Source organism: Molossus molossus, unplaced genomic scaffold (genome assembly GCF_014108415.1).
Source record: "Molossus molossus isolate mMolMol1 unplaced genomic scaffold, mMolMol1.p scaffold_m16_p_12, whole genome shotgun sequence".
In the NCBI taxonomy this organism is placed as follows: domain Eukaryota; kingdom Metazoa; phylum Chordata; class Mammalia; order Chiroptera; family Molossidae; genus Molossus; species Molossus molossus.
The window spans coordinates 16,566,722-16,594,317 of NW_023425347.1; the positions used below are offsets into that span (position 1 = coordinate 16,566,722).

Sequence of the window (27,596 nt, forward strand, 5' to 3'; positions counted from 1 at the left end):
TTCTAAAAGCTTTTACATTTTGCATCTATTTTTTTAGGTCACCAATCTACCTGAATTCATTTGGGGTATAATGTGAGGCATGAGTACAGTGTCATTATTCCCCCCATATAAATATAAGTGTCTCAGAATTTACAAAAAAATTTTAAATTAAAACGACATAAAACAACTTTATTGAGGTATAATTTGCATACCATAAAATTAATAAAACTCACTCATTTCAAGTGTACAATTCAGTTATTTTTAGTGAATTTACGAAGAAGTGCAGCCATCGCCATCATTTGGTTTTAGAACATTTTCATCAACTCTCATGCCATTCAAAGGTCATCTCAGTGGTGTCTTTTTAGTTCTCATCTTGCGATCTCTGCAGCATCCAGTACTGTTGGCTACTCCTCTCTTAAAACGTGGTATACACCTTACTTTTCCTTAATAACAGAATTCTCTTTCAGAATGTTTTAAAACACAAATGCAACATCCTAAAAAAATCCAAAATTTACTACTGATACTAAGTCCTATGAGTTGGATGTGTTACTACCATACACAAATAAAGAAATTAAAGAAACCATTAAATATTTAGAAACATTTAACACCAGAAGCTTTAAACTCTATTTAGTAGCCCCTCTAAAAGGCACAACCTGCATTAAAAAAAAAAAAAAAAAAGTATGTTCCCTACAAAGAATCTTATCAGCTATACAAGAATCTGTACAACTTTTACCCTGACGCTCATACTGAGCTGCACTTGAATGCACATTCTTAGCAAAGCAATTGCCCGAGAAAACGCATAACGCTCCAGACACATCATTACAGGCTAGCCCTTTATTCTTCCTCTTTGTGCTCCCCATCATCTTCCTCCTCTTCCTCCTCTCCTCCTCTGGTGTGTTGTTCTGTGAGCCGGGTGGCCTGCCAGGGCCCTTATTCCCACTTAGTTGCCCTCGGACAGTTTGCAGGAATAGCCTCTTCATATCTCTCCTTTACTTAGCCGCTCTATGTTCATATGGTGGCTTCTCTTTGGCTGACTGTTCAGACCACGTTTCACCCAACTTTTTTGCAGTATCCCTGTTGGACAAACCAGAGTGCTCACTTTTGATCTTTGGACAAAGTTCAGAGAAAAACGGGAAGAAGGCAGATGGAGGCTGTTTAGGAGCATTGGGATCGTTTTTCTTTCTTCATCACCTTTGGGAGAAACAGAATTTTTATCTCCCTGTCATTGCAAGCTTTGCCACTCTTTGCCATATCCTCAAACTTTGACTTTTCTTTTGCAGACCCAGTCTTCCATCTCTCTGAATATTTCTTGGAGATTTCGGCAAAATTGCCTAAAGGGTCTGGGTTGCGTGTTGTTTCTTCTTGTGCTCTTCTAGTCAGGTTCGACGATGAAGGCACCTCCCACTGACTGCTACTTTTCTTATTTTTTCTTCCTTTTTTTTCAGCACACGGGGGAAAGTATTCATTTTGCAGAAGGTGCCTGAAAATCTCTACTTTTATTTTTTTACAGTTTTATTGAAGTATAATTGATATACAAAAACGGCACATACTTAATGTATCTAATTTGATGAGCTGGGACATATGCGTACACAAATGATACCATCACCACAAAGTTATGAATACAGCCACTGCTTCCAGAAGTTTCCTTGTGTCCCTTTGCTTTTGCTTTTCGTAAGAATACTTGGCAGATCTACCCTCTTAACAAATGTTTCAGTGCACAACACCTTACTGTTACCTAGAGGCACCTGTTGTCCAGCAGATCTCTAGAACTTCATCATTTTGTATAACTGTAACTTCATACTCATTGAATAATAACTCCCAATTTTTCCCTCCTCCCATTCCCTGGCAACCACTGTTTTACGTTCTGCGTCCATAACTGTGACTAGTTTAGACACCTCATGTGAATAGAATCATTGCAGTATTTGTCCTTCTCTGACTGATTTCGCAAAGCATGTCTTCCAGGTTCATCCATCTCATTGTAAATGGTAAAATTTCCTTCCTTTTTCAGGCATAATAATATTCTCTTGTATTTATCTGCAACTTTTTCTTTATCCTTTCATCTCTGGATGAACAATTGGGGTGTTTCCATATCTTTGTTATTGTGAATAATGCTACAATCCATATGGTGTGCAGATATCTTTTGAGATCCTGATTGTTATTCTTTTGGATAAAATAGCCAGGATTGGGATTGCTGGATCATATAGTAGGTTATTTAAAGATTTTTTAGGAACCCCCATACTGTTTTCCATAGAGGCTGCGTCATTTTACATTTCCACAAGAGTGAACAAGGATTTTAATTGTTTCCCATCCTGGCCAGCATTTGTCGTTGTTATTTTTTTATAATTAATGGGTGTGAAGTGATACCTCATAGTGGTTTTGATGTGTGTTTATCAATGGTGATAAATAAAAAGCTTTTTCTCCAAGACCGGGATTCTTGCTCTTGCCACTTCTATTCAACATATTACCAGAAGTCCTTGTCAGAACAATTAGGCAAGAAAAGGAAATAAAAGATAGTCAAATCAGAAATGAAGAATTTAAATTATCTGTTTGTAGATGACATGATGTCATTTGTAGAAAGCCCTAAAGACCTTGACAAACAAAGCCCTCTTAGAATAAACAAATCCAGTAAACTTGCAATACATAAAATCAACATGCAAAAATTATATTTTCATATACCTACAATGAACTATCTGAAAAGGCAATTGACAAAACAATCCCTTCAAAACAGCATCAAATTTTTAAAAAAATAACTTAGGAATACACTTAACCAAGGGGGTGAAAGACTTGTATGCTGAAAACTGCAAATATTGATGAAAGAAATAAAAGAATACACAAATAAATGGAAAGACATCTAGTATTCATGGATTGAAAGGTTGAATATGGTTAAAATGTTAAACGATATTCGGACATTTTATCTTGTTCTCCCTGTCCTTTTCTTGCTGATGTGCCCTGCTGCTGTTTTTATACATTAAGTTTTATATATCATGTTGTATGGGTCTGTTTCTAGTTTGTCTAATATTTCCCATTGATCTGTCTTTTGTTATACTAATAGCGTACCATCTAAATTAGTTAAGCTTTATAATGGTTTTAAAGATCAGGTAGAACACTTTTCTTTTTTTATCCTCACCTGAGGACATTTTTGCATTTATCTTCAGATAGAACGAGAGGGGGAGAGGGAAGAAGAGAGAGAGAGAAACATCGATGTGAAAGAGACACATCGACTGGTTGCCGCCCACACAACCCCAACTGAGTCTGGGGATAAACTGCAACCGAGGTACATGTCCTTAGCGGGAACCCAACTCGAGACTCACTGGTCTGTGGGCTGATGCTCTAATCGCTGACCCAAACAGCCAGGGCTCAGGTAGAACACTTTGATCCACTGTGCTTACCATTGTCTTGTTATCCTTAGCCTTTTGAATTTACATATAAATGTTTTTTAAATTGTCATATTTCTTTAAAAATCAAAACCTGGTCTTGATTTGAATTGTACTGACTCATTAATCAGTATGGGAAGATTTGCTATCTTTTTAAAAAATATGTTTTTATTGATTTTTTAGAGAGAGAGAGGGAGGGGGAGAGAGAGAGAGCCATTGATGTGAGAAAGAAACATCGCTCAGCGGCCTCCTGCACACCCCCCACTGGGGATCCAGCCCAACACCCGGGCACGTGCCCTGACATGGAATTGAACCGGGACCTCTCAGACCATGGAACAATGGTCAATCCACTGAGCCATGTCAGCTGGGCAAGATTTGCTATCTTTATAGTAGTTGAGTCTTGTAAATATTTAAGGACATGTTATCTCTTCATTTATGTAGGTTTTCTTATTTCTGTCAATAGAGCCTTTATGATTTTCTCTGTAAAAGTACATCTTTTGTTATATTGATTTGTAGGTAGTTTATGCTTTTCTTTTCTTTTTTTCTTTCTTTAAATCCATACCCAAGAACACCTTCCCATTGATTTTCAGATAAAGTAGAAGGGAGAGAGAGAGGAAAAAAAAACATCGGTGTGAGAGAGACACATCGACTGGTTGCCTCTTCCATGACCCCAACCAGGGCTGAGGACCGAACTGCAACTGAGGTGCGTGCCCTTGACCGGAATCAAACCCTCGACTCTTTGGTCCACGGGCCGATGCTCTCACCGCTGAGCCAAACTGGCCAGTGCTTACGCTTTTCAATGTAAACTGTATTTTTAAACTTTTTGGTTGCTATTCATATTAATATAATTGACTGTTTTGCTTTTTATAAAACACTTTTTTGGAAATAATTATAGACATAAATTTGCAAACACAGTACACAGACTTCTGTGAGCCCTTCACCCATCTTCCACCAGTGGTGACATCTTATGTAACTAGTACAACATCCAATTGGAAAATTGGCATAGCGATGCTAGTGTCAATTAGATTGCAGAGTTTATTCATTTTCTCATTTTTGCGTGATGTTCTCCTTCTTCCCCTCTTTCTGTCTCTCTAGGAAAGGGCTTGAGCCCAGGTCCATATGTGGCACCCAAAGGCGATGGCCATGAACTGCCGTGCTGCAGGGCTCGGGCAGCCTCCGGGACGGAGTCCAAGCAGAAAGCTGTGCCGACATCCGTGAAGCCAGGGCCTGTCCACAGAGAGCCCCGCTCCCATCCATGACCAACTGTGGGGGACCGAGTGCAGACCCCACTCTCTGACGCCTAATGCCTCCAGACCCCAAACCCGCCTCCCTGGTAATTGGAAGCTGCTGGATGAAGTGTGGAGACTGGGCCCTCACCGGGGGAGGGGTGCCAGGCCCTCTCCAGCTCCCGCACCCCACTCCTCTCACCCAGCCTAGGGAAATCCGGGCGACCGTCCTGAAGACTTTGATCCAGAAGTGGGCTGGCGGGTGAGGCTAAGACATGGGAGAAACCCCAGGGAAGCCACCAGAAAGCAGCACACGTGCTTCCATCGTGGGAATCTGTGTGGCACACCCAGGGGCTCCACGCTGCTGGATTAAAGTGTACAAGAGGATGGTGACCAGAAACGGTAACCTGGCTGCTCAGGGGCCGCCGAGCTGAAGAAGCCCCTGTGGGAAGCTGAAGAGACCTGCGCAGACCTGACCACAGCTCCCGAGAGCAGACATGGGCACCAGCCCGTCCCCACGGCGCGGGCGGCCCAGGCGGCCCAGGACAAGAGCCTACGTGTCCCCTCAATGTGGGCCACCTCGAATACCCTGAATTCTGCTTTGGTCGCATGGTGGAGCTCAGCCCTTTTTTGTCCTTTGAGCATTTCTTTCCTGTGCTCTAGGTGACGTCACTGATTCGTGACCACTACTGATCACACCTACAGCTTTATGTTGCCTCACAACATGCGGTGACAACATGCGGTGATCTCATTTAATCCCCACCAGAGGCTTCGAGGAGGGGAACAGCCCCAGCTCACAAAGGTGAACTGACTCTCAGAGATGGGTGTTACCTGGCCAGCCCCTGGCCCACCCAGAAATTCAGTGCAAGATTCCAGGGTGTCCACAGCCTGCAGCCCACGGACCAGCCTGCTGTTCCCTGCTCCCAGCCCGGGCTCCCAGCCACTTGCTCTGTGCTCGGGGCCTGACAGCCCTCATGGGCAGGACGCGAAGGGACCCAGGCCAGCAGGTCTAGGACCCGGCAGCCCAGCCTGTGCCCTGTGCACAGGGGCTGCTCCTGTCCAACCCTAATCAGGCTCTCCAGCGATGTACTTTGTGAGGACAGCTTCACATGGCCTGTCCAGGCTCGGCTCCCTCCAAATCTGTTTCAGAACCAGACAAGGACACAGGAGGGACCCTGTGTGCTGCTGGGCTGGGTCATGAAACACAGCCCAGCTCTAGCCCGTGAGGCCCCCAGCCCACTGGCCCTCCCTTCAGGGTCCCCCGTTCCCTCCTCTTCGCCCCCCGCCCCAGCTGGCTTTCCAGTGACCGGGCTCCCAGTGCAGTTGTTGAGCCATTGCAGTGACGGTCAAAGCCAGCAACGCATTTGTCGTAGGCCCGGCAGCGTTTGACGTTGGAGCTCCTGGAGGGAAAAAGCGGAGAGCAGCAGCCTGTCGGGAACCTGGCCGGGCGGGAGGTGGGTCAGAGTCCCCTCTGCCTAGAGCAGGAGAAAGGGCAGCAGTCGCCCGGTCAGAGAGGACCTGTGCCGGGGAGGCGGGTAACTTCCCTCAGCCACACCTGCCTCACGAAGCCAGGGTTTGACCGGGAGGCAGCTTGAATCCTGCCCTGAGTCACTGGGTCTTCTTCCCGGCCACTCACTTGTGTCCCCAAGGCCACTAAAGACCCCAGGCTGCTGACCAGCTCTGTGATCCTGGAGAGAGGCCTTCAAGCGGGAGCCACGGTCCCGCGAGGGGCGGACAGTTTACCGAGAGATGCGGCTCCGATCGATTCACTGAGGGAACGGCCTGTGCGCACAGGTGGGCCCCGAGCTGCACTCCAAAGGCTGGGGTTGGGGGGAGACGGGAATAGGTGAATGCACAGGAGGGTGCTCCAGGGGGCTGGACGGGGCTTTCTCGTGGAGAGCAGGCAGGGCTGAGATTAAGGAAAGGGACCCAGACTTTTTGCCGCCCCATTTATGCTCTGATCACGTACGTTCCCAGGGCCACTAGAGACCCCAGTTCCTGACCAGCCCTGTGATCTGGTGGGGAAGGGGCTCATCTGGGGAAAGCTCAGAAAGACAGTGCTCTCCTGCTTCTAGGTCAGCACTGGGCTTGGAGACACCGAGTGTAGTGTCTGCGGCCACAGCACCAGACACTGTAGGAAAACAGCCCTTGCTCGTAGGACAAACGGCACCATGGTGCCCCTTACAAGTGGCTGTAGCGGTAATTGGGCAGTCCACCGAGTGGGTGCAGGGCCATTGGTGTTGCCTGGCCTTACGCCCTGACCCTCACACGGTGGCCCCACACCCAGAACACTATAGATTCGTGGTCACATGATGGCTACTTGATCTGCTGAATGTGGACAATGGTTCACGGTAGATGTTCTTCTTCCTCACGTTTTAATCTGATGGGTCCATGGAGAGAGACAGCACGTGGACCTTAAGGTGGAATAATGACATTCCCCTGCAAAGAAGTGTCAAGGAACACCTCAGCTCCGGGCCTGGTGAGCTCGGCGCGGTGTCCAGGCTCTGCGGCCTGGCCAGGAGCTGTGGGCCCAGCGACTTGCAGGGACCAGAAGCAGCCTCTCTCGCCCCTCATTTCTCCCTCCAGGAAGGACAAAGCTGAGCCTGCTGGAGGGAGGCTTCCAAATGGGAGCCATGGTTCCCCAAGGGGGGAAGAGTTGCACTTCTAAGGGTGTGGCTCCCGCCAGCTTCACCAAGGGAACGGCCTGTGGGCACAGGTGGGCATCAGTCTGCACTCTGAAAGTTTTGGGGTTTGGTAGCCAGTGATATGGGTGAATGGACAGGAGGGCTGGCCAGATGGCTGGATGGGACCTCTTCCTGGGCAGCAGGGGAGACTGGGACAGAGCCGGGAGGCCCGAGCCCTCCGCCCCGCGTCCGTGCTGGGCGCGCACCGCGCCAGTGCTTGTGCGCGTTCTGGGCGGCGGCCATCGCGTCGTGCTAGCTCCAAAATGGCTCTGCCGTGGGCTCTGACTTGGGCCTGTCTGGCCAACTCTGCAGGGCTGCCTGAGGCCTATTAAGTGTTCGCAAAACTGCAGGCCCTGCATAGGCCCCTTCTCACAACTTGTTCCTTGGAAAGAAAATGGTGAGGCTTCCAGTGAATAGGGACCCCGAGGTCCTAGGTTGGTGTCCTCCTCAGACTCGGTAGACCAAGTTGCTCCCAGCCTCCTCAGACATGAAGCTGTCCAAAACAAGGACTTACGCGCACCCTCTTGTCTTGTACTGTTGTAATGACCTGGTTATTACTAACAGGAAAGGAGCAAAGAGGAGACTAAATAATATAGCCATGCCCTTTACACAGCTTTGCCAGGAAGCTGGTGTAATATTCTCCCAGTCTGTTCTCCCAGAGCCAAGGGAGGGCTGGACAGAGGCGTCTAGAGGTGTGTCCTGTAAGGTCCAGGTGACGTGGGAAAATGCCTGCCGGCCAATCACCCGGGAGCAGGGCACTGACCGGAGTAGGCGTAGCCAGTACAGATGGGAAGATTTGATGCTTAAACTCCTAAACGAGGGGGTTCTCCCGCTGGGGCTCGCTCGCTCTCATGCTGCTCACGCCCGACTCCTGGCCCACGAGCTCTGGGCTCTGGAGTGGCCCACAGGGCTCACAGCCACGTGAGCCCCCGGCTCGATGGACTACTGGACTGCAGTTAGCAGCTGGGGCTACCCTGGACTCAAGTTCACCGTGGAAGCTCTGGACACTGGCCCCGCTTCTGGTTCTGCTGAAACCCCAGCTCTTGTCTTCCAGGACTGGTGTAAGGGAACGGGGACTTCAGAAACCCAGGGGTGTAACTCCATGCAAATAAAGACCACTCAGTCCCCGTGTGAGTCTTAGAAAATTATTTTTCTCAAGGTATCACAAGAACCCAACCCCGGGGAAAGGGCTCCCCCACTCCCACCAGTGGACACTCCTTATCCGCCACTAACAAGCTGACCGAACGCCTCGGCCAGCAGCCAGCACTCAGCCAGGTCCCAGCCAGCCCCTCGCACGCAGGTCCCACAGGAATGCTCGCCGAGGGGAAGCCGGTCACACTTTGCCCTGTGACCTGACTGCTCACACTCAGCCCGTCCCTGAGGGGTGGAGCCCCGGGATGGAAGGGCCACGGGGAGGCCCCCCTCAAGCCTCCGCTCTCACTCTCAGAGGCAGTGTCACCTTGGGGTCAAGTTCATAATAAAGAGCAGGGGTTCCTGGTCACACGTTCACGTCCTATCAGGGCCACGGTGCCAGCCCTCAGGGTTGCAGGAGCTGTTCTGAGAACAGGCCGGAAGGCTCCTAGCGACATGTGTCGGCGAACAGTGCGGAAGGCCCAGCCCGGGGCAGCCTCTCACACCGCTCCCCTCTCCTCGCTGCAGCGGAAGGAGGCCGAGAGCAGGGCCCTCCGCAGGGTGACCGCTGCCACAGCCACCGGCTGTCTTCCCTCTGGGATGACGCCAGTGGGCATGGGGTGCCCGGCTGCGGGAGACTGGACTGGGAAGTGTGCTCCAAAGGCAGCCTGAGCCCTGGACATCCTGTGTCACCACTTAGGGCAAAGGCACCGAGCTCCCCAGGGCTGGGCATGGCCAGGGCCGGTGGGGGCAGGGGTGCAGGTGCGCCCGAACACCTCGCTGCACCAGAAGGCAGATACGAGGTCAGCGCGACCACTGGACAAAGACACGGAGCCAAACAGGGCTGAGTTACGGGTCACAGAGAATGAAGAAAGTAAGCTATGCTCCAGCACCTAGGCAAAACCCACACTTAGGGGCTCAACGGTGTCTCCCCAAAAGATGTTGCAGTCCTAACTCTCAGGACCTGGCAGTGTGATCTCATTTGGAAATAGGGTCTGTGGGTGACCGAGTTAAGATGAGGTCCTTGGGGTGGGTCCTTATCCCTAAGACCAGCATCCCTTTGAGAAGAGCAGAGCAGAGGCAGGACGTGTGAGGACACAGTAGGGGGAAGCCGTCTACAGGCCGGAGACATCTGAGGCCACCAGAGCTGGGCCCGAGGCCTGGAACAGGTCCTCCCTGAGCCTTCGGAGGGAGCGTGGCCCTGCCCACACCGTGATCCCGGACTTCTGGCCCCAGAACTGAGAGAGAACAAATGTCTTCATTTAAGCTGCCCAGACTAGGGCATTTCTTACAGCAGCAGCCAGGGCAAAGTCATACAGCGTCCACTGTGCTCTCAGCAGGGCTGGGGAGAGGGGTGCAGCTCTCACAGGCCTGGCCTGTAAAAGGGCTGATGTTGCCCTGGATAGTTTGGGTCAGCAGTTAGAGCTTCGGCCTGCAGACCAGAGAGTGCTGGGTTTGGTTCCTGCTAAGGGCATGTACCTCGGTTGCAGTGTGTCCCTGGTCCCGGTTGGGGTCGTGTGGGTGGCATCCACTCAATGTGTCTCTCTCACGTCCATGTTTCTCTCTCTCTTCCTCCCTCTCTCCCTCCTACTCTATCTGAAGATAAATGCAAAAAATGTCCTCGGGTGAGGATAGATAAATAAATGAATGAATGAAATAAAATAAAATAAAATAGTACTGATAGTCTTATGAACATAATATAGAAGCAGCCAAAGTGTCACTGAAGTGTGAGAGTAAAGTGAAACATCTCGAAATGCGTGAGACCGCGAGACAGCGCGTCCTCTCCGTGGCGGGCTGGTCCGCCAACGTGTCCCCTGCTGCGGCTCACCTCTGACTCCCTCTGCGGCCATGGCCGGCGCCCTGACCGGCGGGAGTCCGAGCTGAGCCCGCCAGCTGCGCCCCTGCTGGCTGGACCCTGCCTTAGGCAATTCGGGGTCGGGTGAGGTGCTGACAGCCAGACACACTGGAGGATGCCCGTCTGTGTGTGTGGAAGGAGAGGGGTCTTTGCAAGGAGGGGAGGACAGAGCCTGAAAGCATGTTTGTGGGAAAACAGGGGCTGTTGCTGGGTGAGAACAGAACCAGTCGGAAGGAGGGCTGGGTGCGTGGGTGGTGTCAGCAGCCCAGATGGGCCCGAGGAACAGCGCTCAGATGGCCTCCGTGCACCTGCTTGTCCCTGGGGCAGGAGGGGCGGGAGGGGCGGGGGGGGGGGGGGGGGGGGCGGGCCTAGGCAGCAGGGCCTGAGGCAAAGCTCTGGCCAGTGGGGGCAGGGCCAAGGGCAGCTGGGAAACTAAACATTTTTGAAAATGTTAGTCTTGCATTTAGACTTGTTTTTCAAATCATTCCAAGTAACTTTAAAACACAGGACTTTGTACATCCCTAATGTGATATACCCTAAATGTAACAGAGAACCACCTAAACACATAAACGAGATTTTTTTGTTTTTGTTTTTGTTTTTTAATAACATCGGTGGTGCTGTTATTCTAAGATTGTTACGTACTTATTATGGGATAATTCAAATGAGTTTGTAATATCATAGTTTTATCATCCTGTGTTTTCTTAGCGTGGGAAAAAAGATACAAATGTAAAACTGAAGAGGTTCAATAAATACGCTGTAGTCATAATTTGAACTGAAATAATCAAGATAAACAGTACACTTTATCTTACAAAAAACTGTCTGTAGCTATGTCAACTAAATCATCCTACAAATGTGACCCACACATCAGCAGTTAGTACCCCACAGGGCTTACGCTCTGATTTCTTAATGCCATGCCCATGAAAAGGGACCCGAGCCCCTCGGAATATCTGACCCCAGGTCTGGAGCAGGACGTGCCAGATGGCCTAGCACATCTTGGCATAGAGGACTGCAAAGGAACCACAGAGGTCACCGAGGTTGTTCAAAAGGACTCGGAGTCAACCGGGTGTGGGAGGGATAATCTGGGCAGCGACCACCGCGATCCCTACAACTGACTGAAACACAGACACATGTAAGCACACGAGTTTATAATGATATTTCATTTTATTTTTAAAATTTTTTTCTTTATTGATTTTGAGAGAGAGAGAGGAAGGGAGAAGGAGAGAGATGAGAGAGAGAGAGAGAGAGAGAGAACATCGATGAGAGAGAACATTGACTGGCTGCCTCCTGCATGCTCCACACGGGGCATTTGGCCCACAACCTGGGCATGTGCCCTGACTGGGAATTGAACCAGTGACCTCTTGGTGCGTGGGTCGATGCTCAACCACTGAGCCATGCCCGCTGGGCTATAGTGATATTTTTAAAAAATAGCAGTTAATTAGTCACATTTGGAGGATGCTAGTGAAGTCACATTTTATCTTGGGACACTGCCAATACCATTAAAGATTCAAGTATTTATGCTGCCTTTCCAAATCAAGATAACACCGAGCCGAAGGGTAGGTGAGGACGTCCTCTTCACAAAAGTAGTCAGCTTACAGGTGACGAAGGAACAGCCGAACAGAGCGTCACCACTGATGACCAAACACCCTCAACTGCCAACACCATAAAAAGGAAAAACCCGATTTCCTGTGCCCCAGACACCGCAGCACACTCCACCAATAAAGTGGTCCTGTGACAGCCGAAAAGTGAGACGGGAATCCAATCAGGTAATAAAAAAGAATGTATTTCTGCTATTTGTGGCAACAGATAGACACCTGTCACTTTACAGAAAATATAAAGAACTGTTCCAGTATGTCAAGGACATACAAGTAAAAAAACTCAGTCCCTGTGACACTCTGCAAGTGATCAGCCTTGTTTCTGCATCCGACATAAACAGGGAAAGGGAACAGGAGGGGAGCCTACAGGAGACAAGGAGCTTAGGAGACACAGCAACCAAAGTCAGCATGGAAACCTCGCTTGGATCCTGGTTCAAAAACACAAACCATCCAAAAATTACTACACTTTTGAGAAAATTAATTAGATATTATTAACATTAACCAACTAATGTTAACTGTGTTTGTGATTAAGGTATTGTGATTATTTTTTAAGCATTCTTATCTGTAGAGATACTTAGATATGTAGATGAAAAGATACAGTGAGGCTGAGCTTGGCTTTCAAATGTAAGAGGAACAGGGAGAGTAAGTAGGATTCTCAAATGCAACTGAAGTGGCCATAAGTTATCCACATGTAAGCTGGTTGGTGGATACATGGAAACTCATTACAACATTCTATCTACTTTTACATATGTTTGAAGCTTTCAATACTAAAGTGTGTGAAAAACAATTAGAACCTCAACAAAATGTTTTCCTTTTGGTCTAGATTTGTGACTTGTTTGTGAAATAACAATTATTATTTTCTGGTTACTTCAGTAACTAAACTCCCCAAATAAGTCCCATCTTCTCATAAATGAGATTTTAGAACACAAACACCCATAATCTCTTTTCTTAGGTGTCACGAAAAAGATTAAAGGTCACACACAAGTAAGAAGCAATTCTGCTTGGGATGGTTTAAGACAGTATGAGATAAGGAACTAGTACAACTCATTAGCAAAAAAGAAACTGATTTAAAAAACAGGCTGAGGATGTGAAAAGACATTTCTTCAAAGAGGACATACAGATGGACATCAGACATGTGAAAAGATGCTCGACATTACTCACCATCAGGGAAATGCAAGTCAAAACTGCAATGAGAGCCCTGGCCGGTTTGGCTCAGCGGTTAGAGCGTCGGCCTGCGGTCCAGAGAGACCTGGGTTCAGTTCCCGCTAAGGGCACGTACCTCGGTTGCAGTTTGTCCCCGGCCCTGGTTGGTCGTTTGGGTGACAGCCACTTGATGTGTCCCTTTCACTTCAATGTTTCTCTCTCTCCCTCCCACTCTATCTGAACAAAAAATGGAAAAATGTCCTCGGGTGAGGATAAAAAAAAAAAGAAAGAAAATTACTGAGGTAGAAGAAGTCAGCCCTAGAAGAAATGGGCACAGGAAAGAGTTACAAAAGCATGGAAAACACACCTGGGGGAACAGGGTGGGAAAAGGCATGGGGTGGAGGGGGAGGGGGGAAGGGGAGAGGGGAGAGGGGGAAGGGAGGGGGAGGGAGGGGGGAGGGAGGGGGGAGAGAGAGAGAGGGAGAGGGAGAGAGAGAGAGAGAGAGAGAGAGAGAGAGAGAGAGAGCGAGAGCGCGAGCGCGTGAGCGCTCCCATTGGCAGGGTCCCTGAACTGAGGGCTTTTATCTGGAGGCCTCAGGGCAGGCTCCCAGTGGAATATTCCTCAGCTTTCCAGGTGTGCCTCCTCATGGTCTCCGCTGATTGGTCGACACCTGAAGTTCACTAGTCAATGCAGCTGGTCCTGATGTCAGCCATGGGCTCACTCCTCCTGAGTGCTGCTTCTCTGGGCCTGGAGCTGAAACACAGCTGAAGCCGGGATGTCAGTCTTTCAAGTTAATGCTTAAGGGAGTGGTCGCGCAAAGGCTTATAGCTTTGCCTGTTGCTAGGCACCCAGGGCTCTCTGCCCTGGTGACCCTCTACCCCTGGCCTATCCTTACTACAAAGGGATGGGTGAAAAGGTGAAGGGAAATGTAATCAATAATAATGTGATACCTTCGCACAGACAGATTTAGTGTGGTGAGCACATAATAGGTATAAATATCTAAACATCCTTCTAAAGTTTCTTTAAACATACATACATATATACATACATACATTAAATAAATGAGGATAAAAATACTAGTTGGAAACAATTTTTCACCCAACAGTGTTGTAGTGTTGAACATAATTTTGATCAAGTATGAAACATTATTTTTTTAGTGGTCACATAACTCTATAGTGTATGGCTATACCATAACTGATCTAACCAATCTCCTTCTGATGAGCATGTAGATGGTCTTTTTATTTTTTATTTAAACTTAACAATGGAACTATGAACAGCCCTGTGCTAGTTACTTAACATTCTTTCTCTGCGCTTTAATCTTGTTCTAGAATCTGCCCTGAGATCCCAGAGCTATAAATCTACCAATTACATTTCCCAGACTCCCTCAAGAGCTGCTTCCTGTTAGGTTCTTCCAATTAAAGACATTAGAGCTTTTGGCGTTCGGTGCAGTCGCTCCACTACCCCCTCACGCCCCACCCACACCCCACCTAGCAACAGCCAGGCCACACCTACTGTTGTTGGTTGATTTTCTTTTTTTTGTTTTTTGGTACATGCCCCTAGCGAAACGAACCCAGGACTCCCTGGTCCGTAGGCCGTTGCTCCAACCGCTGAGCCAGGGCGTTGTTGGTTGACCTTGACAGAGCTTTTACCCATTGGGCCATCCTTAAGAGCTGCACCTTCTCCCAGTTCCTTCAAACATCTGTATTCACGTATTTATGTTGAAAATACCTGGTATGGTTTCTATTTCTCTGACTGGACCCTGAACCTTATAATCATTATGTGGACCTCTTTTCTAGTGATCTCTGGGATGAGTTCCTAACAGGGAACAGCAGGGTTAAAGACCACACACATTTGAAGCTGGTATGTATCACCAACCCAGCAAAGCTGCATCTACGTGTACTCCAACCAGGAGCGCATCGCTGGAATGCTACCCAACACCGGTTACAGCACATGCGTGCTTCTGTTTGTACGCTCCTCGATTTCTATCACGGTCGTAACCCTCTTTTCTTGATTTGTGGAGCTAAAGGATTTCCTGTTTTTGAATTTCTTGTTCTTTCCCTTCGCTAGTATTCTACTGTGTGAGTTGTTTCTTATTCCTGTAAGAGTCTTTATACAGTCCAGATATTAACCCTTTCTCAGTCATATATATAGTTATTGAAAATAATATCCCAGCATCCTATTTGCATTTCCAACTTCTTTTATGCTGTTTGCCTTTGTCTAAATAGTATTTCTTCTAACTAAAATATACAGGCAGAGACTTCACCTGTCCTGTTCATTTCAACATTCTCAGCACCTAATACACAGCGAAGGCTCTATAAATATTTTTTCAACAAATGAATTTTTGAAAATCCAGTCTATCAATACTTTATGACTTATTATTAGTGACTCTTCTCCCACAAAAAGTGTGTTACATAAATGCCCTGGTTACTAATACTTTTATTCATTCATTTTATATATTTAAAATTTTTGGCTGAAGAATTTATCTGACTCATCTGGAATATGTGTAAAACCAAGACAAGCAGTCTACATTATTTTTTCTTTTCAAAGCAGCCTGACAGTTATTGATTGGGTAATCTAATTTTTCCTAACTAATTTATTTAGTAAATGTTATATGCCTCCACCCATATTACAGGGGTGCAAATTTCTTGCATGCTTTACTTGTAGGTGTTCTAATTTTTAGTGGAACCAGGCTGTCGGGGAGTCCCATGAAGGCAAATTGTCCCTGTGCCCCCAGCCTCTGTCCCGGGCCCTGTGGCCTTGGGCTGTGCCGCCTCCGGGTGGCGAGCAGCCACGCGTCTTCCCCCGCACACAGCTTCAGCCCCTTTTCAGCCCCTTCTCCTTCCTGCACTGCTGTTCCAGCCCCAAGGTGCATTTTTCATCAGCATTTTAAGCCCTGTGAGGTGTCCATCCCTTTCTTCCCTCTCTTTGGAGGTAATTGTAGAAATATTGTGCTTTTGAGAAGAGGGTCTGACAAGTTCATACACGCAGGTTTGAACTTTGCTTGATACCATCTGTTTCTCTGCGATTCTTTTTAATTAAAGGGGAGGAAGACGTGAACTGGGACCATCAAGACTTGACCCTGACCTTGGATCTGACACTGAGTCCCCTTCTGGCCTTGGGCAAGTTCCTTAAATCTTCTCTTTTTTACTGGCTTTAATGAAAATCCAGGCTGTTTTCTTAGAGACATGAAAAATATTGATAACAATGTTAATTGCAGAAAACATCTTCTCCTTTGACAAATTCCGTATTTCTTTCTACACAGTCCAGGGTCAGACACCTTAGTTTATCTCTGCCTGAGCACCTTTAGATATCTGGCCCATTTTTCACTGAAATGGAAATATCAGGCATGGCTATTCATTAATTGTAGCTACTAAAAAACAAAAAACAAAACTTAAACTCCTGAGCAAATTTAAGTAGAATGTGGTTATGAAAGCCAAGGCCGTGTGTGTGTGTGTGTGTGTGTGTGTGTGTGTGTGTGTGTGTTCCTGGTGTGGGCTGTGTGTTATATAACACCTGATCCTTGACATGCGCTGGGATTTATTTGTAGCCTTGCAGGGAACTAGATGACTCTATGCAGTTTCAACCCTGCTGATAATCCCCTTCCCTGGTCCATCTGACACAGGCCAGCTGGTTGTCAGGTCCAGTGAGCTTGCTCCCTCCGGCTCCGAGAGAAGGAGTTCCTGATGGTCTGTGAGGAGCTGCCCCTAAGTCACGGCAGCCCGTGCCAGGCTGCAGGAAGGGTTCTGGGTACTACGGACGACATCTGCCCTTCTCTGTGGGGCTTTGCAAACTCGCTCTGTTGAGGAGCTTCTATGTCCTAAGAAGCTGTTTGAGTTTATTTGGAGGGAGTGTGTGCCCTTCCCCTAGACTGGAGAGCACAGTTTGCTTCCCCGCTCAGCCAAGCTCCCCTGGGGCTGGCTCAGGGCCCACCGCGGCCAGTGCACAGGGCCTGGGGCCGGTTACAGCCTTGGCTTCAGTCAGAAGGGCTTATTGTGGCCATTGGGTGAATCCATAATGATACAATCACTCAGTCAACCAAGCTAGATGCTGTAACCAGAGACACACACTCATTTGGGCCACTTAATGATATATGGAGAGTGTGTTATATTGTTGGGCAGTACTGCTACACACACACACACATGCATGCACGCACACACACACACTCTGTCTCTCTCTTTTTCTCTCCTCTCTCACACACTCTCTCTCTCTCTGTGTCTCACTCAGGGACCAGAGTCCTTCCATCTTGTGGCTCTGCCATCCTTAGTCCTCGAGGCTGTTTCCATGATTGGAGCTGGGTTACCACTGAAGGAAGTTCTGTCGGCGGAGCGTGGGAAGGCACGTGGGCGGCTCCTGCTCTGAGGCGCACACGTCTTCCACTCGTTCTGCTGAGTGGACTCAGTGACACAGCCGCACCTCACTACAAGGCTGAGCCGTGCAGGCCCCCCTGGGCCAGCGCTCACCTAGTCGGTGCTCTGTTGTTGTGGAAGCAGAGGGGAAGGGCTTGAGCACACAGCCAGCAGCCGCCCACCCTCTCCTCCTAAATCATTCAGACACTTTGTTTTTTCAATTAAAAGTCTGATTATTATCTTTTTTCTTTATTATTGATGTTAGAGAGAGAAGAAGAGAGAGAGAGAGACATCAATGAGAGAGAACATCGATTGGCCGCCTCCTGCATGCCCCCCACTGGGGATTGGGCCCACAACCTGAAATGTGCCCTGACCGGGAATCGAACCGGCGACCTCTTGGTGCATGGGTCGATGCTCAACCACTGAGCCTCACCGGCCAGGCTCTTTTTTATTTTTTAAACTACAGTTGACATTCAATATTATGTTAATTTCAGGTGCACAGCATAGTGGTCAGACATTCCTATGCCTGAGGACGTACCCGCTGGCCCTCGGGCGGGGTTGCCATGTGAGGCCAGCGCACCCGCACGGGTCCTCCACTCAAAAGGGCCTTGCACTTGTTTCAATGTGCTGCTAGTGCTGCCTTGAAGTTTTAACTAATTTTTTTTTTTTTTGAGAGAAACATCGATGTGAGAGAGACACACAAGTGGTCGCCACCCACACAACCCCAACCAGGGCCGGGGACAAACTGCAACCGAGGTATGTGCCCCTAACGGGAACCGAACCCGGGACTCTCTGGTCTGTAGGCCGACGTTCCAACCACTGAGCCAAAGTGGCCAGAACCTAACTAATTTTTAACAAGGCTCCCACATTTTCATTTTGTACCAGGCCCCCAAAATCATGTAGCCAGTACAGCCTGCCATTTCCCAAATTAGTTTAAGAAAGAAGAGGCCAGAGAGCTGCTCACTCTCCCTCGTCCGTGCGAGGACCCGAGGACAGGTCAGCGTCTGACACTGAGACCAGGGCTCGGACCAGAACCTGACCGTGCTCACACCTGGCCTCCCACTTCCAGCTCCAGTTCTGTGAACAACACATTTCTGTTGTCACCCAGTGTCTGTACTTTGTCACAGCAGCCCAAACGGACCCATACGATCTGCCTTGCTCACTTTTGCTGACCTGGTAGGTATGAGAATCCCCCGTTGTTCGTGGACTTCATTTCCCTGGCCGAGGAAACCTATGAGGTTGACCAGCTCTTCAATGTCTAGTGGCATGTGAGTTCCCTCTTCGGTGAAGGGCCTATTCGTATATTGCTTATTTTTCTTTGGGTGTCTTATCTCATTGAATCACAGAAGTTCTTTACATCTGCTATTACTTCTTTCTTCATTATGGGCATTGAAAATAACTTCTTCCTGCCCTGGCAGGTTTGGCTCAGAGATTAGAGGGTCGGCCCATGGACCAAAGAGTTGCGGGTTCGATGCCAGTCAAGGGCATGTACCGCGGTTGCGGTTTGGTCCCAGGCCCTGGTCAGGGTTGTACAGGAGCAACCAATTGATGTGTCTCTCACATCGATGTTTCTCTCTCTCTCCCTCCCACTCTGAAGATAAATAGAAAAATATCCTCGGGTGAGGATTGGAAAAATAAAAAAACTTGTGCCCTGGCCAGTTTGGCTCAGCGGTTGGAGTGTCGGCCTGTGGACCAGAGAGTCCTGGGTTCGGTCCCTGCTAGGGACATGTACCAAAAAACAAAAGAAAATAACTTCTTCCTGTCTGTAGTCTGTCTTTATTTTTTAGAGTACGTTTTGTTTTATGGAACAAAAACATGTTTTTTAAAACATGTTTTTGTTTTGTTTAATATATTCAAATGAATGAATCCTTTCCTTTATGATGTGTGTGTTTGTGTGTGTGTGTGCACGCGTGTGTTGATGTGCACGTGTGTTTGTGTTCTATGTATGGACTAGACTACGTGGGTTTAAATCCCAGCCCCACCACTGCTGTTCAATTTAGGTTAAGTTAACGTCTCTGCACCTCCACTTACTCATCTGTAAACAGGAGATAATCACAGTTCTTGCTTGTTAGATATTTGTAAGAACTATGTGATTAAACATGTAAAGTGTTCAAAACAGTGCCTGGCACACAGTTGGTGCTTAATAAGTATCAGCAACCAACATTATTGCTTAAGAAAATGTTTCTTATCCCAACATGATGAAGACAGTGTCTTATATCTTAAATTTCTCAGGTTGGCTTTTCAAATGTAGTCTCCACTTATTCTTCCTTTCCTTTTCAGTTCCCTTTCTTTCCTGAAAAAATTATTTTTAAGGCCATTAAGTGAGCTAGAACAGGGTAGATGTCCATGTGGAGCTGAGCAGGAGCCTCAGTGACCCTGGATGGGGTTTAAGAGACTAAGTGAGGTGAGGATGGCATCATGTGGGAAGGTGGACAGGTGTGGAGAGTCAGAGCCCAGCCAGGTGAGGAGGGATCCGTGTGGGAAGGTGGACAGGTGTGGACAGTCAGAGCCCAGCCAGGTGAGGAGGGATCCGTGTGGGAAGGTGGAACAGGTGTGGACAGTCAGAGCCCAGCCAGGTGAGGAGGGATCCGTGTGGCAAGGTGGACAGGTGTGACAGTCAGGAGCCCAGGCCAGGTGAGGGATGGAGGTCCGTGTGTAAGGTGAATTTGTGGTACTCATAGCCCGAGCCAGGTGATTAGGATCCGTGTGGTAAGGTTAACAGGTGTGGACAGTCAGAGCCAGCCGTGAGGAGGATCCCGTGTGGGAAGGTGGACAGGTGGTGGACAGCAGAGCCCAGCCATGTGAGGAGTGATCCGTGGGGAGGTGGACGGTGTTGGACATGTTGACATTCAGATCCCAGCCAGGTGATAGGATCCGTGTGGAAGGTGGACAGGGGTGGACAGTCATAGCCCAGCCGTAGGTCAGGAGGCTCCGTGTTGGGAAGGTGACAGGGTGGACAGTCAGAGCCCAGCCAGGTCAGGAGGGATCCGTGTGGGAAGGTGGACAGGTGTGGACAGGTGTGGACAGTCAGAGCCCAGCCAGGTGAGGAGGGATCCGTGTGGGAAGGTGGACAGGTGTGGACATTCAGAGCCCAGCCAGGTGAGGAGGGATCCGTGTGGGAAGGTGGACAGGTGTGGACAGTCAGAGCCCAGCCAGGTCAGGAGGGATCCGTGTGGGAAGGTGGACAGGTGTGGACAGTCAGAGCCCAGCCAGGTCAGGAGGGATCCGTGTGGGAAGGTGGACAGGTGTGGACAGTCAGAGCCCAGCCAGGTGAGGAGGGATCCGTGTGGGAAGGTGGACAGGTGTGGACAGTCAGAGCCCAGCCAGGTGAGGAGGGATCCGTGTGGGAAGGTGGACAGGTGTGGACAGTCAGAGCCCAGCCAGGTGAGGAGGGATCCGTGTGGGAAGGTGGACAGGTGTGGACAGTCAGAGCCCAGCCAGGTGAGGAGGGATCCGTGTGGGAAGGTGGACAGGTGTGGTCAGAGCCCAGCCAGGTGAGGAGGAATCTGTGTGGGCACAAGAATGGTGGCAGAAGTGGGAGATGAGTTACATCCAGGGGGTTGATTAAATAAGCAAATATGTATATAAATTTATTATAGATAGAGCCAGCCTGTCAGAGAAGGGAGTTAAAAATATGGAACGGGCCCTGGCCAGTTTGGCTCAGCGGTAGGGTGTCGGTCCGCAGACACTCTTAGGTTCGATTTCGGACAAGGGCACGTACCTCAGTTGCAGTTCGTTTCCAGCCCTGGTCCGGGTTGTGCGGGAGGCCACCAGTCTATGTGTCCCTTTCATGCTGATGTTTTTTCTCTCTCACTTTCTCTCCCTCCCACTGTGTCTGAAGATAAATAGAAAAATATCCGCAGGTGAGGATTTAAAAAAAAAAAAAAAAAAAAAGGTAGAAAATAAAAGTGAATCCAGTGTTGTTGGATTGGAATCGGAGGTATCAGTGTGAATTCATGATTGTCAGCACAAACACTGATATATAGAGTAATAAATATAAGAAATTGGCTATCTGTCTATTCATCCAGCCTTCCACCCACTTCTCTATCTGTGCTCACACATACGTAGCTCTAACTGCCCAGTGAGAGCGTCTGGATGTCGGCTTCTCGATACCGTTTCCTCCAGGGGAACCGGGGCTCCCTGGGAAACGACTGGTTTCAGCTGGGAAATGACAGGTGAACAGCTTGATCCGCCAAACAGCAAGGAAGCACTCGAAGAATGATGTGAAGTGTGTCCAAAGGACACAGAAGCCAGCTTGATGGATTTCCATTGGCTAAATCAGAGGCAAATTGCGCACTAAAATAAATAATATCGTAAAGAATTAAATCCAGTGCATAAAATAAGAAACCATGAATCCATGCAGAGGTTAAGAAAACAAACAACCAAATGATTATATTAATGTTTGAAGAGGAACGGCATAATTTACATAGTCTCTAAAACACATCTCCACAAAATACTTATTAATTAAAAGGATAAAAGAGTAACTTTACAGTGGAGAAGTCTGACAGACTTCTCTGCAATAAAGTAACCAAAGCGGACGTTAGCAATGGGTCAAATAAAACGTCTGTGCGTCTGCTGATGCAGAACCAGGTGTCTCACAGCTCACCCCCTCGTCATCCCTCTCGGTTTTCCAAGGGTCCTCATGAGCCATGTGCATGACCAGGACCACCTCTGACCCAAGAAAGAGGCCCGTGTAGACCCCCCAAAGCAGGCTTTAGGCAATTTGGGTGGGGAATTCTGGTTCTGGTTCTGGTGGGCATTTCTCTATGGTCATGGGAGCGAAGTAATTGGAGGAGGACCAGCCTGGGCCCTCAGGGAAGGCAGGATGGCCAGCCGAGTAAACTCACCTTTCTGAGACTCGGTTTCCTTGTCCATGAAAACAGTGCAAAACAAACAATACAGGTTTAGTTTTTTTAAACGGAGATATTTTCTAGCTCTACAAGCCTGTCATTCTGGGACCCTGAGACCCCTAGCACCTAAGCGTTCCCGACCTTGACAAGTACCTTAAACAAAATGTGGTAGCAGCTTTGCCCTGTGAGCGTCAGGGGGCACAAGCTGGTCACCTGGGGCACTCCCCTGAGGCACGGAGTTGCTGCATCGAGGAAACCAAGCCTGGAAGGCGGGGGCCCAGCGGGCTGAGTCCTCCTGCTGCCTGAAGCAGCTGTCCCTCAAGGGTGATGCGGCCACACTCCCAGGGGGAAATCTTCTCTCCTCCATTAGCCCCAAAGGCCTGCTGGTGCGGAACTCCTCCTGGTGGCCCTGGCGCCAGTGCCCAGGGTGTCGCAGAGACACTTTCTTCAAGCCCAGAGCGGTGCTGACCTGTTGTCTGACCCCTTTCCCTCCCTCGCTCTTCCCTAAGCCATAGCAGCAGGCAACACGAAGCTCTCCATGAGCTTTTGACCCAGAGCGAGGGAGATTCTCTTTGGATCCCAGCTAATCCAAAACCTTGAGCTCCCTGAAGAACGAACTTAGAAACCCAGCAGCAAGCCACACTCCTGGAGCACCCCCGAGTGGCCTACTTTCTGCATGGATGCTGTCCATGTTCTCCTCCTCTTTGTGAATCTCCCTTATTAAACCAACGTGAAGACTCCTCAAACCCAAGCCCGCGGTGGGCATGCCTCCTCGATTTCTCCCATGCTCATGATCTGTGGCTGATACCTGTTCAAGTCCAGCATCCTGCTGCTCCGCTTGCCCTTTGCCACTGTCTTTAGCTTTTCGAAGGCATCGTTTTCTTGGACCTACTTTTTTTCTGTATTTTTTTTTTTTTGCTCGGTTTTTATAGTAGTCAGTTTGGCAAGCATCTGTTCAGTGTTTTCCGTGTGTCAGGGGAATGTGACTGAAAAAAGCACAGCCTCTGCTATTGGAGAGCTCAGGTGGAGGGGAGACAGACAGCTAAGCTGAACTTTCCTCCTGCAGGGGGAGATATTACAGTTCCTGACTCTTTCCAGTCCATGAGGCCTCTCTACAAAGGTCTACCAACAACCAAATCTCACAACCCACCACACCGCGAATGACAGCTGGCCCTGCTCCCAGCTTTGCCTGTGTCCCTGTGATGTTGTAGTTGCTCATTTAAATGACAAAACCAGCCAGGAGGCAATAGCAAGATGCTGGCCATCAACACACACTCCTGGGTGTTCCTCAACTCTAATGTAACCCTAGTTAAAATGGTTTTATGATTTGGGTCATTGGTAGACTTTTTTAAAAAAAGTCAAAACCAGATTACGCTCAGAGGCTACCAGTTTTATAAACTCTATAGTTATTTGCAGAGTGGCCAGCAGTCGCTGTGCGGGATTTAAAAGGGTGCAGCCCCTGGCCCTCCGTCTGCCTCTGAGGAAACACAGGGCTCTGCTTCTCAGGAGAAACGGCAGCCCCTGGTGTGCACTGTCTTCCAGGTCCCAGCGGCCGTCTCTTCCTCTTCCCTCTCCCCCCCGCCCCGCCCGGATTCTGGGGTGCGGCCACGCGCAGTGCGCTTCAGGGCTCCGGACTGTGGGAACTAGGAAGGCTCTCCGAGGGGTGTGCAGAGGAGACTGCCTTGGCAAGGGGGCCCATTTCTTCTCCTGGTCCACAAGTCACTGAAATGGTCTGATTCAGAACCACTATTCGTTTTCTGATTCTTGGTTAGTTTCCGCAAACAATTAGAAATCCTATAAGCCCTGGAACCAAACCCGGGTCTCTCTGGACCGCGGGACGATGATCTAACCGCTGAGCCAAACCAGCCAGGGCAAGGTCTGGACATCTTTAAACAGTCACAAAGACACGTCGCCTCTCACAGCCAACCGGAGACCCACTCCCACCTGCCCTTCCTCTTCTCCTGTGGCAACCACACCTACGAGGCAGGCACTCAGATAAGCAGAGCAAACACATGAAAGCTAGATCCAAGTAACACCCCGCTAACCATGGGCAATGTCCGCGGGCATTGCCAGTGAGAGTTCCCTTCCAGTCCTGTGGAGCAACTTGACAAGGACCCGACCGGTCCATTCACTTGCACCCCAGTGCTGAGAATTCTGCCCTGACCGGCACTCCCGCCGCAACAACCGGCGCAGAAGCTCACGCGGCAACCGCAAGCTACACGGGCACAGATCATGTCCCAGCTACACCCGACGGTGCATCCCAGCGAGACCAGTGGACTCAGATAGTGCGTGATAGATATGTCTGCATTTTATTTCTCCTTAAACATAAAACTGACACCATACACACAGAGAAAAGCAGATCCACTTGGAGGGAGAGTGATGTTGAGATCAAAGCTACTAGAAGGATGAACTGGGACTTCTACTCTGTGGTCTGAATGGGAAGGGTCAGTTTCACCTACAGCTGTCCCAAATGAATGAGTTTGGCTCCTTCTGGAAAAGCCCCTTTCGGAGTTCTCTGTGTGCCCCCGTGTTCGCTCTGCTGCCGAGGCCTTACTGGTGCCGGGTGGTCGGCTCGGACGAGCCTGTGGCCGAGGCTCCCGCTCCTCCAGCTGCCCAGAGTTCCTTTCCGGCTGCAGCGAATGAGCAGTGTGAAGGAGATCAGACCTGCGGAAAGAGGTCAGGCAGACTTCTGTCATCTCGGTCTCTTAAAGAGATAGTGCAACAGCGTTTAGATTTTAAAAGTTTCATAGCCATCAATTAATTGTTGGCAGCTCCACCAAGGGCACTGTGATCCTCTCAGATCCCCAAGGTTGTGGGCTGTGCTTGTGTCCATGTCTGTGAACAGTTTGGCCTGATGACCCCTCGGGTCTGTCTGGCTTTATGGTGCAGACGTCACGAAGACTCACAGTCTCTCTGCGCATATGTGCTCACGTCTTAGAGGGACGCCACACCCTCCAAAGGTTTCCGAAGGCTGGCATGGTCTCCCTAGCTTTGCCTTTCTCCCAAGGAAGTTACCAGGCTCCTCCTGTCTTCAAAGCCAAGAAGGCAGGTTTAAAATTAACTGCTACAGATCATAGACCATCAGCCTCCTTGCCTGGCCCAAAGTTGGCTTGGTATTAGCCCTTTAAGAGAGAATATGCCAGGTGGGGGAAGAGAAGACATTGGTAGTTCTAGGCAACACTTTTGCTACCTAATAATGTATTCTGAGTTATACGAGGGATTCATAACTGCAAATTGCTTTCAAAGAATAATTTTCTATAGATGTAAACAGCAAGTTCAAGACCTATATATGACAAAGAGTGGCTGGAAAATCTTAGCAAACCTAACTTTCCCTGGACAGGTACCTTTACTCAGACATTTCTGGGCCCTCTGGGGGGATGGGAGGCAAAGGCAACCTTGCCAAGTAGCCATTAGTTCTCTCCTAGTCCAAAGGAAGGGGGAAATTCATCATAAATGTGACCTTGGAACGGAGTGTTTCCATCATTAGCGGGACTGGGGTTTTCTTGCAATTAAGAAATTGGTGGGGGGAATGAGAATTGTATGGGAAATAAGGGTTTGCACATCTTTGCTGATTGGAAAAGTGCTTTGGTTTTATTTGATTTACTCTCTAGGTAAGTCTAGTGACTGAGTTAATTTGTCCCTTTATAATCTCAGGCTTAAAACAAAGCACCTGAACCCTGGCGCCTCCTCCAGTACTTTTCCCTAATGTTCTCTCTCTCTCTGGAACCGGGGTGGGTGGGAGTGCTCCTTGCATGGGCTGGGCCCCACGCCAGGGCAGGAACCTGGAAGCACGTACCCCATGGGTCACCACATGCCAGGGTCCATACATTCCATTGCTTCTTCCTCTGTCATCTTGATAATGTTATAAAGGACAGAGTCCTCTTCCTAGAACAGACAACACTCCTTGCTCTAACCAAATGCGTCCACCATTGAAGTGAGAGCCACTTAGTACCTCTCCTCTGAAATGCAGACTGGTGACCAGACACAGCTGTCAGGTCTCCCAACAATCTAGGCATTTCCGTATTCTCTCCTGTTTTCCCTGCTTCCTGCTTCCAAACTCTAAATTCTTTTTGCTGAAAGCAAAAACAGGTGGGGAAATTCCTTTTAAATATGCTCTCCCACTCCATCCGGATGGCTTCCTGGTTACTGAAGGAATTCCGCACAGTCCTTTAGCGCAGAACGGGAAGGTGGGCTAGGTGAGGACATGCGGTGTGTGTGGTTGGGCAGGGCTGTCTGCGGGGGGCACATCTGGGCCTTGGAGCCCCTTCGGCCCAGGACCAAGCCGTGGACTGGAAAAGTGTGGTGGGGTACCTTGGCTTGTCGGCTTGCTCCAGCAGCTCGGGGGTGCAGAGGGAGGTCGTGAGTTTCAGTGTGCTGTTTAGCAAAGTTCACAAATACCTGAAGGCAAGAAATGAGCCAGAATAGGTATGTTTCCAGAAAGATGGTACCATCCACTCATCTAGCCACCCACCCACGTTGCTTTCTCCTTTCCACAGTTACTAGGCGGCCCTGCCGAAGCAGCGTGGGTGCTGCAGGAGGGGAGGCTGGCCCACCCGAGGGAGCCCGGCCACGGGCTTGTTTCTTAGAATTCTGAGCTAAGCCAAAGGACTTCCTAAGGGAGGATCCAAAGGATGCGGGGTATATAAACAAGGCAGATTTCAAGTAGCGGCATCCTTCTAAACCCCTGAAGAAGAAACTGAAAACAAAACAACAGGAGTCTAATCTCATCCCTGTACTTTACTCAGTGTGCCATGACTCCCGCTCCTGCCTGCATCTGCTTCTGGCTCCGAAGGTGCTGGTGAGCCAGCTCCTCCGAGGACAGATGGACACTCGCCTATTTCCACTGACATCTTTAAGGATGACTGTTTAAAACAAACACACGGCAGCAGCAACAACAAACAGAAACAACTAAAATGTCCAGATGGATGAATGGATAAATTAAACATGATATGTACATGCAATGGAATATCACTCAGCCTTTGAAAGGACGTTCTGACATGTGCTACCACATAAATGAACCTTGAGGACAGTATGTCAAGTGAAATAAGCTGGACAAAAAGGGGCAAAATACTGCATAATTCCACTTCTGTGTGGAGTGGGCAGCATTACGTAGAACCACGGTTACAAGTGGCTGGGGGTTGGAGGGCTATCGTTGAAGGGATACAGAGCTGTAATTTGGGAAGATGAACCATTTCTAGAGATGGTTGGTGCTGATGGTTGCACAACAATATGAATGTACTTAATGCTTTTGGTACACTTAAAATAGGTAATTATGTATATTTTACCACAATAAAAAACGATCCCATTTTAAAAACCTGACACACGGCACACATGTTTGTCAAAACTCACTGAACTGTACACCTTAAATGGGTGCATTTTATTGTATGTAAATTAAGCATCAATAAAGTTGACTCG

The 27,596-nt window shown here is 48.8% G+C and overlaps 1 protein-coding gene and 1 pseudogene across 1 annotated transcript in view; both read right to left on the reverse strand.

Moving 5' to 3' along the window:
* Positions 1–813: 813 nt before the first annotated feature.
* LOC118626229 lies at positions 814–7,506 on the reverse strand (annotated as a pseudogene).
* A 16,985-nt stretch (positions 7,507–24,491) lies between these two features.
* Positions 24,492–27,596, reverse strand: part of ABCA4 (ATP binding cassette subfamily A member 4) — a 129,402-nt gene continuing 126,297 nt past the window's right edge. Inside the window, exons 49-50 of the mRNA XM_036255448.1 lie at positions 26,493–26,579; positions 24,492–24,845 (exon numbers count right to left, since the gene is read on the reverse strand). Of these exons, the coding sequence (XP_036111341.1) occupies positions 24,840–24,845; positions 26,493–26,579 (93 nt within the window). The 3' untranslated portion in view covers positions 24,492–24,839. The remainder of the gene's footprint in view (positions 24,846–26,492; positions 26,580–27,596) is intronic.